This window comes from Schistocerca piceifrons, chromosome 7 (assembly GCF_021461385.2).
Source record: "Schistocerca piceifrons isolate TAMUIC-IGC-003096 chromosome 7, iqSchPice1.1, whole genome shotgun sequence".
Classification (NCBI taxonomy): domain Eukaryota; kingdom Metazoa; phylum Arthropoda; class Insecta; order Orthoptera; family Acrididae; genus Schistocerca; species Schistocerca piceifrons.
In genome coordinates, this window is record NC_060144.1 from 505,796,333 (window position 1) to 505,813,622 (window position 17,290).

At 40.2% G+C, this 17,290-nt stretch overlaps 1 protein-coding gene across 1 annotated transcript in view; it reads left to right on the forward strand.

The window, feature by feature from the left end:
* LOC124804757 (putative oxidoreductase GLYR1 homolog) overlaps positions 1-17,290 on the forward strand; it is a 280,342-nt gene that overhangs the window by 224,905 nt on the left and 38,147 nt on the right. The window contains exons 8-9 of the mRNA XM_047265065.1: positions 15,317-15,427; positions 15,794-15,895. Of these exons, the coding sequence (XP_047121021.1) occupies positions 15,317-15,427; positions 15,794-15,895 (213 nt within the window). The remainder of the gene's footprint in view (positions 1-15,316; positions 15,428-15,793; positions 15,896-17,290) is intronic.

The window sequence follows — 17,290 nt, forward strand, 5'->3', positions numbered from 1 at the left end:
TAATATATGCGATTTAGTAATGGAATCACTCTGCGGGAAAGTAAACTTTAATTACTTTCTTTCCGTACAGATTGACGAAATAAGGATCTTAACGTCCTGTCGATGATGTCATTAGAGCCAGAGCACAAGTTCGGACTGGGAAAGGATGAGGAAGATAAACCAGACGAATCCTTTCCAAAGGCATTTTCATTACGCAACAAAAAGCCTGAAGCTGGGCGGTCGAACGGGAATATAAACCGTTGTCCTTCCGAATGTGTCCATTGTCTATCTGAACTCGGCGCTGCCTCGCTCGGTGCTTCCGATCTACGTATTTATCCTTACCCTTGAATTAGGCAGTGCAGCTGCTATGTTCACACGACACAGACATCCTCCAGTCTTCCATACCAACCAATCCTCGTAGGATAAAAAGGACTCATCTCGTACCATTTGAAAATCGCATACTACAGTGGTGCGCGGTAGCCGAAGTTGTGAAGGATCAAATTTTTTTCCGAAGATATGATACTTTCAGTACTGGCGCATAATGGAACGTCTGACGCTCAAGTTGACTAAAGTTAACGTAGGATGAATCATTTCAACAGTGTGATATCCCAGTCTACACTTCTCGTCGTTCACTCAATATTTCGATAAAAATTTTGACTTTTTGATCGTATATTTTTCCGATTTTATCGATTTTATAAAGCTCTCCTTGGAACTGTACGGCAATGAATGGGCACAATGCGACAAAATGTTCCACGCCATGGACAGCATGTGTGAAAGGCTTCAGCAGTGTTTTGTGAAATATGACATGGTCAATATCGAGTATAAGAAAGCCGCGTTTAAAAAGTGATTGTTTTCTTTCCTTCATTGCACCTGATGACTATCACTTATTTTTACAATGACCAGTTTCAGCTGTGATCTACAGTCTCTTCAGATCATTGCTGCAGCACAAGAAGCTTCGTAAAACAGAAGCGAGCGTTCTCACTTGAAACATCATACCAAAGCTTATGCCTGTACTACGGGGATTCTATATTGCGATGTTTATCTGTAGATGGCTGTTGAACACAGATGAAACTAGCCTCTTTGAAAATAAAGACAGTGATTGTCGTCAGGTATAGTAAAACATGAGAAAGAGTCGATAACTATCACGAACTGAGCAATGTTACTTTCAAACTTAATTGAAAGCAATTTAATCGATTTGCTTTTTGTTAATGAAACAGAATTTTGTTACCTGTTTCTTCGTATGGTCTTTAATGCCCGTAAAATGTTAGTCTTGGCAGTAATAATGTTAGTGTTGCACTCGGCACTTTAAATAAGAGACGATGTCCGAAAAAACTGAAAGTCTCTTGAATCATTAACTGTTGTTTAAAATTACCGCTTGGCGGCTATTCAGTGTTCCCAAGTTCAGGGCCTTCCTTACACATCAGTATCTCAGTAAAAAGTATGTTGAGTTTAAAAGTCAACAACAATGAATGAAATATGCATTTTTATATATTTTTTGTGATGGACGTCAAGTCGTAGAATGATCGTTGATATTGCTAAGAGCGTGTTAAAGAAATTTTGAGGTTCTGGACAATTCCTCCCCCCCCCCTCCCCTCCCTTGGTAATGCGCGTAATGGAAATGTCTTGGTACGGCTAGTGTTAAATGATATCCATGACGCAGTTTCGCCCACATGTGCTTTGACCAATGTTTTCGTTAACATAAGTGAGAGGCAGCAGCGAGAGCCAGTTCCGGCGAGTTCACGGCTGCGAGCGCTGTTGCCGGCGTATATTGATTTCTGCGCGAGCGCGCATGCGCGGACCCTGTGCTGCCCGAATGTACCGACCGTTCACCGAGGCGCTCCGCTCTCTCCGCTCTGCCAATTCGTGGGAAAAGGAATTTGGCTACGGTTCGCGGCGTGTTGCCTGTCTTTGGCAGCACAGGGACAAGTGATTGCAGAGATACCGTCTGGATGCCTGAAGAAATTAAATTCGTACAGTATTTTGTCAAACGAGATTACAGGGGCATACGACGTTTTTAATATAGGAATCTGATTCTGTTGATCGTAGCCTGTCCACAAAAATCATACAGTTCTATCACAGAGACGTTGGGACAGCAAACAGCAGTAATTCGATAACTTGACCCTTCTTTGAATGATCATCCACCAATGAACGTTTGCGGTCATGTTTTCCATAACATCTCAGTTTTTTGCGGTATTCGTCAGCGACTAAATAATACGTAGCCCAATTTATTGCCTCGTGTTTCACAGCCAAGGCGCTCTCCTTCTTTCAGCTCTGCATTGTTTCGGTTTCTCTTCTGCCTACAGTTACCAGCTACAAGAATCAATGTTTTTCGTTTCGCTTGATATGCTCTAAACATGCAGTCTTTTCTTAATTGTGCTGGGTGCTTCTTTGTCTCTGCTAACGCTTATAGGCTTCATTTGTCAGTCTCATGATTCTCGGTATCTTTAAGTACCCTGCAGTACATCCACATCTCGAAAACTTCGATTCTTTTCTTTAATGTCCAACTCGCACATCGCAGAGAAGTAGTGAGCATTTAAAATTCCTTAGTACACGTCAAGCTTAGATAAAAACGTTTTTAAATTTTACTAATGATGTCCTTAGAGATTGCCGGTGCGGAATTTTACTTTATCAGGTATATAAAAACTCGCCGCCTCTTTGTACGGAAAGTACAGTGAATGTTCTGTTCGAATTTTGAAACAAAATTTTCAGCAGTGTGTGGCACAAGCAACATGTGGCCTTCTCCGCACCCAATTTTACTTACTATGAAAGGCGATCCAGTAAACTTATTTAACGATTACTGTCGATTCTTGTTTTATGCTGTGGTAGCTCAACCTCTTCCACTTTCCCTTTCCGATCCGTATCTTTTTATTAATTTTGGAATAAGGTTCATAATAATCCGAGCTAAAATTGGAAGATGGAGTTTGACTTATAGGCTCTTTTGGGGCGAACAACTGCTAGTATGGCCGTACGTAAGAATCCCCAGGAAATATTAATTTACCGGCACAAAACTCATTATTGGGGTTTTAGAGTACACATCTGACTCTGATGGTAAAATTCCGCCACTGCGGGCATGGCTCAACATAAGAATACTAAATGACAGAATGTGGAATAATGATTCTTAGGTCCACGTGGCAGTAAAAGAAACTACAGGCACTGAAATACAGTGAAAATAATTTCACTTCACGTTTACTCAGTTTATAAAAGAAAATCAAGAATTGCTGAGAGCAAATAAAATTATTTATTCATTAAAGAAATGTACAGGCACCGCGTTTCACAGTGATTGATTGCTGCTAACTTTAAAAAGAATCAGTTAATATTAATTTCAATAGTTATAGCTTCTCGCCGTCATATATCACAGTCAGTCTATTACGGATACAAAACAAAGAGTACCGAATACATTTTATAAAATTTGTCTTATTAGACGCTGTAACGGCGAGTTGTTGTCTCTCTGCTGTTTGGCCGTTGCCTGCGCCTACACCTCATGTTCTTTAATTTCCCAGGTACCGAATTCCTCGGTACTCAATGCTTGGTAGCGCCATGAGTAGATATATAATGTGAGCAGATTTATTTCAAAAATATTAATAATAAGATCTTGCCCTACTTGGCCCACTTCTGGAATCACGCTGCAGCAATTTGAAGTGAATATTTTTCCTCGCTTATAAGTTTGAAATCGATATTCTACCGAGCAATAAAAAATCATATTTATCTGGGCCGTTACCTCCGTCCCCACATAACAGAAGCAAATAGAGCTGAGTTTGCCGAATCTATGGAACAAGCTAACTGGTTGGTTGATTGTCAACGGTGGGAAACACAGAGATAAATAGTTCTAGACACATGGGCGTGGGTGGTGAGAAAAAAAGAGATAAACAGCCCTAAACATAAAGGGACTGCTGGGCTGCATTGGAACAGCTGGATGTCTCTACGGAATACCTAGGCTCTCCTTCTGGGCCACCGCTCTCCAACGCTAGATATCTTAACACGTTTTTAACGTAAGAAATCATACTTACCTTATATATCATTTCTCTGTAACCTTTTATCTAAGTGAAAACCTTCCTTTGGCATGTAGTGCTTTTATACATAACTGAAATCCAGAGGGGGTCCCTGTATTACTAAATAATAATTGCGACATCAGAAACATCAAATTCGGTTATTCTCTGTCACCACTTACAAGCCAGTGTAGTAAAATAAAGTATTAAAACACCATTATTATATATTTTTCTAAACAGCCAATCTTAAGCTACTCCTCACTAAAATAAATAAACTACTCTATGTATTAGGGAACTTCAGAAAGTAATTTACACATTATTATGGCAGGTCAAGTAACTTTCAACATAGTCATCAGCTTGCTGTAAACAGATGTCGCAACGTTCTACTAATACTAATCTTTCAGTTCCTCGACAACGGATATTGTCTGCATGGTCACGGAGCCACCCGAGAACCGGTGTGTTAATGCTTTTATTGTTGGGAAATATCTTTCCTCCTCAGGTGGTGTTTCAATTGCCCACAAGAATTGTACCGTCCCGCATACTTAAGAGTATGTTTCCAGCTGCTGCACCATTTCACTCCCTCACTGTGACGCACTTCGTCATTTTACCACAGCAGAACCGTCTCTACAGGAAATGCGGAACACTCTTCTGACACTCTTGTTGCGTAGTGGTCTTACCGTGGACTACATGTGTAACTTACCTTATTATGTATAAATATATACACACATCAAAAAAAGTTTTGTATCACCCCGGATCCTAGAACTTCTGAAGATAGATGGATATTGTATCACAGACACAGTCTGTCACTAAACCCGCCCAAAGGTGTAAACAACTATACATGAGCAGCGCCACTTAGACGGAGGGGGTCCGACAGCCGATCAGTTCAAGTCCTTCCAACAGGAAGGAGGTACACGGCTCGTATTGTCTTGTGGTTCAATCAAGCCGTGGTTCAGTCGCGTCCGCATTGCTACTTTGTGCCAGCAAGGGCTCTCAACGAGGGAAGTATCTAGACGTCTCGGAGTGAACTAAAGCTATGTTGAAACTATGTTGTTCGGATACGGAGATATAGAGCGACAGCAGCTGTCTACGACATTCCTCGCTCAGGCCGCCCAAGAGCTACTACTGGCGTGGATTATGACTCGGAGGAACCCTGACAGCAACGCCACCATGTTGAATAATGCTCTTTTCGTGCAGCCACAGGACGTCATGTCAAGACTCCGACACCATGCAGCGCGTTACAAATGGGCCCAACAACATGCCGAATGGACCGCTCAGGATTGGCATTACGTTCTCTTCACCGATGAGTGTCGCATATGCCTTCAACCACACAGTCGTCGGAGACGTGTTTGGAGGCAACCCGGTCATGTTGAACGCCTTATACACACTGTCCAGCGAGTGTAGCAAGTTGGAGGTTGCCTACTGTTTTTTGTTTTGTGACGGCGTTATGTGGGGACGACGTACTCCGCTGGTGGTCATGGAAGGCCCGGTAAAGGCTGTACGATACGTGAATGCCATCCTGCGATCGATAGTGCAACCATTATCGGCAGCATATTGGCGTGGCATTCGTCTTCATGGACGACAATTCGCGCCCCCATCGTGCACATCTTCCTTCAGGATAACGACATCGCTTGACTAGAGTGGCCAGCATGTTCTCCAGATGTGAACCCTATCGAAAATGCCTGGGATAGATTTAAAATGGCTGTTTATGTACGACATAACCCACCAACCACTCTGAGGGATCAACGCCGAATCGCCGTTGAGGAGTGCGACAATCTGGACCAACAGTACCTTGATGAACTTGTGGATCGTATGCCACGACGAATACAGGCGTGCATCAGTGCAAGAAGACGTGCTACTGGGTATTAGAGGTACGGGTGTGTACAGCGATCTGGACCACCACCTCTGAAGGTCTCGCCGTATGGTGGTACAGCATGCAATGTGTGGTTTTCATGAGCAATAAAAAAGGGTGGAAATGATGTTTATGGTGATCACTATTCCAATTTTCTGTACAGGTTCAAGAACTCTCGGAACCGAGGTGATGCAAAACTTTTTTTGATGTGTGTATAATGAATATCTTTCCTCTCCACATCACTCCAAACATAGCTCGGCTGCCCACAATGACCTTTGACCATAAAAATGGTTTGAAAATATTTATATTTATTTTCGTTTATTATTTAAGAATCTCTCTTGCCACTGTTGAATGTTGTTATATATTTATCAAGATTGCTTAGCATCAGTATCGACAGTGTATCCATTCATACCAATCTATTCCATTTCATTCATATTTATGAGCCAATTCTACCAAAAATAGCTGCGAGGAGTTCTCATAAATTCACGATTACACCTAGGCAGGGCTTCCGATTTCGTATACTTCTCTGTTGTTTTGTATCGGCGATAATATTGGAACGAGTTCAAACTGCTGTTTTTGCTACTGCAGTTAATTACGCTAATCACTAAGATAAGTACTTTTAACACTGTTATTCTCGTTAGCTAAATAAAAATAAACATTAATGAAAATATATATTAATAAATAGGTCTCCAACTAATAAACTGTCTTTCCCAGTTGCATCACTGGTACATTAAGGAACACAGCATACGTAACGTTCATGGCGCCCTCCATACAAAAAATTGCTGCCTCCACTCGGGTCTGGGTAATAGACACTTAATGACTCTTGCTCCACAATTATCGTCAGTTAATATACTTTTCTCTATTACGTTTAGTTGTTCTAAGTAGTTCTAGACCTCTGACCTTGAGTCATAATTGCACATTGTGCGACATAATAATCCACGACAAATGTGATAACGTTATTTCGTTGGTTCGCGTCACCTCAGATTTTCCTAGACGTAAACTATTGGATTTGCTACACACTGATTTTTGTGTGTTGTCTCCCAAGAGCTTCTCTTTTTTTTTCCAGCCACAGAGGTATTTCCTGGAACCAATTGGAGCTTTCTCACCTCCCGATTCTTAACAACCCCTTCTACTGAACTACGCCTTAGTTTCTAATGATGTTTCCTCCACTTCAAATTCATCACTGTGACCTCCCTGCCGCTTTGATAAAATTGAATAACCAGATATCGTTGCTTCTGAGCTTTCTTCCATTTCCGTGTTATCTGTAGGTTACTATTTTAAATTAATCCTCGCATTACTGAGAGGTGGTACTTAATGCCCAATTTTTGAAAACATTGTAATCTAGTCATGTACTTCGATTTTTAAAATTTTGAAAAGTGTTTATCATTTTTAATGGTTTCGTATACCAGATTCGGTAGTTGTTTTGAATTTTCAGCTAAACGTAACACAAAAATTTAAGTATTAATAGTAAATGTTACCTTTTGAAACGAATGTCATCTATTTGAAAATTGAGGGCACTTCTTACACATCTACATATCTTTAAAAAGTACGTTGCGAATGAAACTTAAGGGTAATAACGAAATCTGAATTTTTAAAGAAAATGTGGTTATGAAGTACTCCTTCTCCCAGTGTACTCACAATGGAAAATGCATCGATACTGATAAGATTGTACTAAAAGACATTTTCAGATTCAGGACCTTCTTATTCATCAATACATATTTAAAAACTATGTTGCTAGTAGAAGTTCACAACAATGAACGATTTTGTTTTATTTTGTTTGTGGCGGCCATGAAGTACCTCCTTCCTGGTGTTACGCGTTGTGGAAAGTACGTTGGTATTGCTAGGGTTAAGATCACTCAATTTATTGTACTCTGCTGTACCGCCATTGTGCAGCCGCTGCCTTGGTCAGGCACGGCCAGTAACATGAACGCCGCTGTACCTACTAGACGCAGGTGCCGAACCTGCGCCCCCTGGTTGCGAAGCCATCGAAACTTCAGATAGTGAGAGCATAGTCCACCGGTCGTCTGCGACGGGTTTCAGTGACTCGCCTCGACAAGTTAAAGAGGCAATATAGTGCCTCTTCTTGATCGGTTCAAGACCCACCAGATTGTGGTAGGCCCTCGCGACGACACGAAAACCCTCGTGTCGCCACGTTACTTTCAGCAAGTCAATAATCTCACAGCCAGCTCAGAACACGTAACTGTTGTGCCGCCCGTGTCCGTCTCGGAAGTATCTGCCATCGATCACCCGGCAGCCGTTGGCGTGTTCATTCACGATATTCACCAGGCATCGCAGCAGTTGTACACCATGTATTGAGAGATGAGCAGTAATCCCGCAACTCTTCGTGCGACTCTTGCTCGCCGTACCGCATCAGAATCCTGAATCTTCACCAACTCCCTTCCTAACTTAGAAATAGCCCAGTTACCTGGTAGACGCCAGTGTGGAGAGTCCATTTTCTAACGAATGCGCATCTGACTCATAAATTTCGCAACGCCGAGCGTAGTTCAACTCAAAGAATACTGCGTACTGAATGACAAAATATGGAATAAATTATTGCCTCTACTCCAGGTAGCAATAAATGAACAATGAGAACTAATAAAACTGTGTTCCTTGGAAAAATACACACATCTACCCTCGCAGTAACTGATTGCTAAATATCTTTAAATACATCGATATTAGCTCAATAGTCTTAGCTTAGTTGACGTGAAACATTTTCTTTTTTCAAAAATATTAATAAAAGCATTTTGCGTCATTCGCTACACGTCTGCCATCATTTAGCAATAATTTGAAATTAATATTTTACTAGGGAATTACAAAATGTAAGTAACTGGTTTGGCCCCCGACTTTCGAGAAATATCTATTTTATTCGGAGTTCTTGACAGATATACTGTAGTTGTAGAGTTCTCTGTACCAAATTTGAATAATTGTGCGGAATTTCGCGAAGAAAGCAGTAGCACCAGAGAAAATTTTGATCTCAAGAAAATGCGAAAAAAATATAATTCCGAATACCTCCCCAAGAGTTCTACAGAAATCCCTAATGACATTCTTTGTGCAGATGATAGTTTGAGACAACTACAATAATGAGGGACACATTTTCACTACTGCCGAGAAATATACGCCTCATGAACTATTATCTGCGCAAAAAATGTCATTAGGGTTTTCTGTATAACCCTTAGACAGGTATTCAGAATTCTTCTTTTCGCAGATTGGCAAATGACTTTTTTTACAAGATTAAAAGTTTCGCGAATATTATTGTTTTCTTCGCGAAATTCTGCATATAACTATTCAGATTTTGTACCGAGAACTCTGGAACTATAGAATATCCGTCAGGAGCACTTAAAAACTTTTTCTTTCGTTTTGGTCGAGAGAGGGAGGTGGGGAGAATCAGTATCGCTAAATATAGCAGTAGTGTCTCAGCGTATTTAGTTTTTCAGCTGTGTTATTTATGGCCTTGGTCTAATCGCAACTGAAATGTAGGGGCCGTTATAAGCCAGTTGAGGCGGTCTCCATTGTGTGCGTCTGATACTGACGTCCTTGTCGACAGCTTCATATGCAAGGGGCACCCACGCTCACTACAGACTCCATACGTGCCTCATTGGTTGTCTCATTCGCTACGGCGTAAAATCTGTTCGTTCGCTTGTGTTTCTTGCGATGAGAGGAACTGAACATACGTGAATAGTGCAGATTATACTGGAGTACCGCCGAAGTGTGCGGATCACATATCACGTACTTCCTGGTGTCGAAAAAAAGACTGCAGAGACAGTTAGAATATCTACAATGGATTGCTAACAGGTTTCACGAGTGAAGAAATGTACCGCGTAGTTGTGGTGAATATTCCTAGTTGTTTAAACAGATGGCTGCAAGATGTACGAGAGTGAACTCTACTTGCAAATCTAATTACTTTCATTTTTGCATTGAATACTTTTTGTCAAATTGAGGACTTACCCCAATAGGACATAATTGAATGTCAATATACGCAAAACATTAACTTTACTGTCTTCTGTATCCCTAAAATTATAAATTATTCTTATGGCATAAGTAGCGGAATTTAAACGTTTTTGGAACATTTTCACTATGTTTTCATTAATATGGAAACCGAAGAACTTGGAACTTTCCACCCTACATTACTACGGTTATTTCTTTTTATTTTTCCCCTCTCTGAAGTTTATCAAAATAGCCCATTTGAGCAGAGCTAGTTATAAATTTTAACAAAAATATCATTTATTATTTTCCCTGTGGGTGCTTCCTTAACCGGTTTGATGCATATTTGAATAGGATTTACATTCCCTCCCGATTCACATAAAGTACGAATAATCATAATGCGTCTGTGATCAACCCCTGATGAATGCGCTTCATCATTTGTCCCCATGAAGATAAGACGTTCATGTTTCCATTACTCAAACATCCTAGGGTAACTTTCTGCCTCTTGTTTCTCAAGTACACACTAAACTAGGCATGTGCTGAACCGTGAAAATATAAGGCAAATAGCCAGCACAAGCGGTGGACTTTGCCTTGCACTGCCCGTAAGTGGAATGGGATGGAACCCTAATATATGATACAATAAACTTCTTTCTATCAAACATTGATGACTATGAGTATGGATGCTTATAAACACGTTTCTTCAGAGTACAAAATAAATTTTAGATATCTGAGATCAGCCTTTTTCGACAATCTTTGACACTGGGTATATTTATATCGAGCAAAATGTATAGAAACGAATATTGTGCCCAGAATGCTCATCCAAGTTTCTATGGTTGACGTTAGTAAGAGATGACATTGAAGGGAAACATTTCGAAGGCAGAAGCCCTTGATTTCATAGAGGCGAGCTGAAAGCGACACGAATTTCGAAAATACCACCACTTAAATGACGGTTATCTTTTTAACACCATAGAGCGGAAGCCCATTGTACTGAGTAATCTGTGGTTTTTGCGGACGATGCCACGTCAGTTTTCAAAAGCGTAATTGGAAACACCTGTTCCCAGGGACCTACACTACGCACCATTCTGTTCTTACTGGACACCGTATAGAGCATTGAGGAAGATGTACTTCCAGAGCTCAGGCAGCAAATTACAAACTTACACTGTATTATTACAGTAGACCATTCTACAATCGAAGTGCTGGTCAGCTATACAGCTCCCCACACCCCATCCTCCATGAAGCACATGGTGCTTTTTGTGCTGTCGGTGTGTATTCATGATATTTCAAGCACTTGAAGAGATACGTTTCGCTCTGAAACAAATTATTTGGGCAACGAAATGGAAAAAGAAAAACGCAGTTTAGCGCATGGGATTTTCTCCGTATAATATAATCTATTGAACTCCGTTTACTGATAAAACTAAAGGACGCAGTCGGCCTGTCATATGTCACTGACCCTCTTTATTAATAAAATATCGGCTGTGTTATGGTAACAGACTCGTTAAGTTTCATTGAGTGTTGGCCTGTAATTGAAAGTGAGAACTACATCGGTATTAAAACGCAGAAGTCGTTGACAAATCTTTGAAAGTGGTGTGTGTTTTCTAATAGGAGTATAAGAGTTGTTATACGAACATCCACGTTGTCATGAAGCGAACTTTCCTCACCTCTGCCATTTTGCCTTCGTAGTTCGCAAATGCGCAATTCTCATTCATCATTCATTCTCTGGTGTGGAGCGATTCAATTCAGCAACATTTCTATTTTTTAAAATAAAGATATGCAGTAAATGTGTGATTATGCATCCGAGGACGTGTATGCAGTACGTGGACGTACGTCTTTGCCCTTCATCAGGAACCGCTCAAACAGCACGTCGATCCGCGCAGTGTAGCGGACGCCAGAGCCATCTATTAAGCAGAGACGTAAGCATGAACTGTAGACGCTCCTTCATGACGATGAGGTAATTGCCCAATAAACACGTCTTAACTTTAAATTGAGGTGTAGGAGAGTACCTTTTCAGTGTATAGCCCTGCGAAGCTGTTAACACCGTAGACCGCAAATGACCATAATTCGCCAAAGAACAAAATTAAAAGTTGTCCACATGATGAATTTGAAGGAAATTCACGTTTTAGAGCATGAACTTAAAAAGCGCCCGGCGACCTTTATTTGGTGCAGAATTGAGTACCACCCACTTCTTCGCTTCTCCCTCTTTTACACTAGCGTGTACTATCACACTGTGTGTTCCGGGTAGAGCATATGAAAGAAATCGATACCAAAACTACTACTTCGCTAGTTGGAAAACAAGCCCTTAATGTGAGTGCCTGTTAGAATTTGTTACTGGTTTACTATGTATGCCAAATTTAATAACATATCAATCCCCTTGCTACAATCGTTCTTCATGCTGTACACCTAGCTACGGTACATCTATGCATAATGTTGCAGCAGACGAAATTTAGCATTGTAAGGCAGTAGTCAACCATTGGAAACACTGACAATAGTTTACACAGCGAGAAGCAGTAAAAGCACATGAAAGCAGTTTACACAGTGAGAAACAATAAAACTACATTAATGATTAACAAACACTGTTTATAAGGAGGTATTATTGTTTCCATGCATGAAATAATTTCCATGGTGTTGCTGCAAAAGTGGGATGGAGGAGGAGGGTTAGTTGGCTCTGTTTTTCACAGACCAATTGCACAATTGTTTGTGTGGAGCAGTCATTTTATAAACTGTGCATAAAAGATTTGTTTAAGAGTATTGGATTCATACTGGCCATTTCCTAATTACTAAAGCAGCTTACATGTAATAGAAGTTAACATTTTATTCTTAGTCTCTACACATGTTAGTCAAACACAAATTTAATATCGAAGTAGACATTTTTTTTTTTTTTTTTTTACTGTAAGTGTATTGTTAAACATTCATTTATGGTATAACAGCTGTTGTCGAGAAGAAATAATTCCACAATACACTGAAAATTCACTTTGCTATCTGTCAGACATTTTTATGTTTTTGGGGAGGTGACTAAAGATTTAGGCCGCAACATAGTGGATCCTTTCTGAGCTTAACTAATGAGTAATACAGATCTTTTTTTTCTTGTAATTTTGTAACTATGGCCATACCTTTGCAAACTGTGATGGAATATTGATGATATTTTTCATTATCGAGTAAGTATGTTAGAAAATATTTAGATAAAATGGCCAACTCCTTGAAGAAAGCACCTACAAGATAACTTTGATTGAATGTCATATATTTTTCCTCCTGCCCACCATTGTGAAGTCAGTACTATCTTCCCAATTGATGAGTTACCCCAGACAATTACGCCTTAAGACATTAATGAGTAGAAATATGCAGAGTGTAAAGTGGTTTAATTATTCGTTTCCAAAACCATCAGTTATGTGTAGAGCAACCATTGCTGGACTGGACTGTTAGAGAAGCTCAATAACTAATTTTTTTTCATGTACATTTCTTCATCATAGTGCATGCCAAAAAATTAAAACTTTCTACATGATCCACACTTACTCCTGTTCACATGCTTCATTTGTTATTGAATTATTGTGTGTTATGTTGGAATGCATATGCTTTTTTTTCTTTTTGTCCTTCAAAATTGAGAATCCATTTCTCATAATTAATGACTTCATGAGAGTACAAAACATTCTAATGCTACTGTGATATTCCAAATAACATCTGAAATTTTTTATGACTTACCAGATATCACCGACTGAAGCACACATTGACGTGTTCACAAGTTTATGGAGTGGAATTGTGACTAGCTTTCTGTTCCTGTCTGTTTAGTCAAGTCAGTGGTGAACATAAAAAATAACTTTTAAGAGTGAATCTTCCACTTTGCCTGCATTATCAGCTGGGACATTTCTTTAGAAACAGATTTTTCTTTAATGACTTACCAATAGCATTGTGGCTGTTGCGAGTTAAATTCAGAACTCTTTTAATAACACTTTGTTTTTTGAAGTTCACTCTGCAGAATAGCTCACTTTATTCAGCATTGTACAGGTACATCTACATCTGCATGCATACTGCGCAAACCAACATACGGTGCGTGGGGGAGGGTACCCTGTACCACTACTAGTCTTTTCTTTTACTGTTCCACTCACAAATAAAGCGGGGGAGAAACAACTGTCTACATGCCTCTGTATGAGCCTTATCTTTATGGTCCTTACTCACAATGTATGTTGACAGCAGTAGAATCATTGAGCAGTCAGCTTTCAGTCCCGGTTCCATAAATTTTCTCAATAATGTTTCTTGAAAAGAACATCACCTTCCCTCTAGGGATTCCCATTTGAGTTCCCGAAGCATCTCTGTAACACAAAACTTCCATATTGTTTTAACCTACCAGTAACAAATTTAGCAGCCTGCCTCTGAATTGCTTCAATGTCTTCCTTCCATCTGACCTGGTACAGATCCCAAACACTCAAGCAGTACTCAAGAATAGGCCGTACCAGTGTCCTATATACAGTCTCCTTTACAGGTGAACCACTCTTTCCTAAAATTCTCCCAATTAACTGAAGTCGACTATTTGCCTTCCCTATCACCGTTCTCACATGCTTGTTCCATCTTGTATTGCTTTGCAGTGTTACACCCAGAGATTTAAATGACTTGACTGTGTCAGGCAGGACAGTAATATCGTATCTGAACATTACAGGTTTGCTCTTCCTATTTGTCTGCATAAACTTACATTTTTTCACATTTAGGGCTCGGTGCCATTCATCACACCAACTGGAGATTTTGTCTAAGTCGTCTTGTATTTTTCCCACAGTCACTCAATTTTGACACCTTACCATACGCCAGGGCATCATCAGCAAACAACAGCAGATTGCTGCCCGCGGTGTCCACCGAATCATTTATGTGTGTAGAGAACAACAGCGGTCCTATCCCAATTCCCTGGGGCACCACTGACGATACCCATGACTGTGACAAACACTTGCTGTCAAGGATAACACACTGGATTCTATTACTTAAGAAGTCTTCAAGCCATTCTACCTTCGCTAATAGCCTGCACTGGGGCAGCACGTCAAATGCTTTCCGGAAACCTAGAAATATGAAATCTGCTTGTTGCCCTTCGTCCATAGTTAGGAGTATATCACGTGAGAAAAGGGCAAGCTGAGTTTTGAACAACCGATGCTTTCTGGAACCATGCTGAATCATGGACATGAGCTTTGCAGTCTCAAGCCCGTCATGGGTGCTTATTACGATGTTGTCCATATTGGAGTCTGTCCGATGGTCAAATGACAACATTTGTATGATTCCCCTGTGTGAATGATTTCTTGAATGTGAAATTTTAAACTTTGGCTTCTGTTTTGCTATCATGGCTAACATTTCTTACTGCAGTTTGTACTGGGAACTTCTCAGAATTTTCAGTCATCTGATAAAACTAAAATTATAAGACTGAATGGCTGATGAGTACTTCCTTCAACAGAAATCTACATTCTGATTCATCCTTTGCACCATGAATTACGTTGTTTCTGGTCCTACTCTGTATCTCCATGGCTAGGACACACATTCCTAACCTCCTTGCAGTTATTTATGATAAAATAGCTGTTCCCTCTCATGTTTCTAATATGGATCACGTCTTTTTCAGTGCCGAGATTTTGTGAAAGCAGGTGCTCAGCAAGGTCTCACACCCTCAGATGTAATACAGGCAGCAGACATTACCTTTTCTTGTGTTGCTGATCCACAAGCAGCCAAAGATGTAAGTATGAAAGTAGTCTCAAATTTATTGGACCTGCACACAACACTCAAATTTTACATTGAGCCCAGTCTCAATCAGGTTGGCCGTATTGTCTTCTTTTTCCAGTGGATATTGTCACACAGTGCTACCTTGTACAGTTGTCTGTTAAATAAAGTGATTTTTTTTATGAACTCATTTAACCAAAAGATGTTGAATTGAAAACTGCTAGCACCTGGAGAATGACAATTTAAACATTATAAATGTGAATGTCTCAAACCTATTTTTATAATCTGACCAATCTAAGAACTACAAGAAAGTTGCCTAATTGTATCATCATTATCATCATAGTTTCAAACAGTAATGTGATCTTGATTTGTTATGTTACAGATGGTTTTTGGCAATTGTGGAGTCCTGGTAGAAATTACAACAGAAAAAGGTTATGTGGAAATGACTGGCATTGATGCCGAGACATCACAGGACATAGCAGAGGTGATATGATTATTATTGTCATCCTTATATATTTACTTTAATCTGAAACTATGGAAGACTTGTACAACTTGTGTCTTACCATGTAATACTGTTGTTTTAAAAATGTGAAATTATACACAAAACAGTACACACACATATCTGAAACTGCTCTTTTTTTTTAGGTGCTCGTGGTCTCTCTCTCTCTCTCTCTCTCTCTCTCTCTCTCTCTCTCTCTCTCTCTCTCTCCTCCCCCCCAAGCTACTTAGGAGATGCACATTGTAGTGTGATGCCGGAAACCCGCTCTTACAAATGCATGGCATCACAAGTAGCTAACATACGTTCCAGGTTGTGATCTGTTGAATTATAGAGAGTAAATAAATATCTGGTAGCAGTGTTACAATTACCATGTCACCATATGGACTTCGTATATGAATAAAACATGTGGACTTGTATAGGTAAACAGAGGCTATTGCTGGGAAAAAGTCAGTGTTTTTACAAACATGAGTGTATTGTATATTTACTGAATGATAGAATGATGCATTTGAATGAATTCATCATTGCTGCATGGGGTATTAAACAAACTGCAGTTGCACAGAGTAGATATAGTGCCCTGCAATTTTGTATTATTATTTGTTGCAACTCCAATTCACTCAAGTATTACCAGTGTTGAAAAAGAAGGTAATAATAAAATGTAGGGTATAGCATGGAAACTTCATTATTTTTACACACACACACACACACACACACACACACACACACACACACACACACACACACACACACACACACACACACACAATTTATTGGAGATACTAATGTACCATGAACCATGGGCCTTGGCGTTGGTGGGGAGGCTTGCGTGCCTCAGCGATACAGATAGCCGTACCGTAGGTACAACCATAACGGAGGGGTATCTGTTGAGAGGCCAGACAAACGTGTGGTTCCTGAAGAGGGGCAGCAGCCTTTTCAGTAGTTGCAAGGGCAACAGTCTGGATGATTGACTGATCTGGCCTTGTAACAATAACCAAAACGGCCTTGCTGTGCTGGTACTGCGAACGGCTGAAAGCAAGGGGAAACTACGGCCGTAATTTTTCCCGAGGGCGTGCAGCTTTACTGTATGATTAAATGATGATGGCGTCCTCTTGGGTAAAATATTCCGGAGGTAAAATAGTCCCCCATTCGGATCTCCGGGCGGGGACTACTCAAGAGGATGTCGTTATCAGGAGAAAGAAAACTGGCATTCTACGGATCGGAGCGTGGAATGTCAGATCCCTTAATCGGGCAGGTAGGTTAGAAAATTTAAAAAGGGAAATGGATAGCTTAAAGTTAGATATAGTGGGAATTAGTGAAGTTCGGTGGCAGGAGGAACAAGACTTCTGGTCAGGTGACTACAGGGTTATAAACACAAAGTCAAAT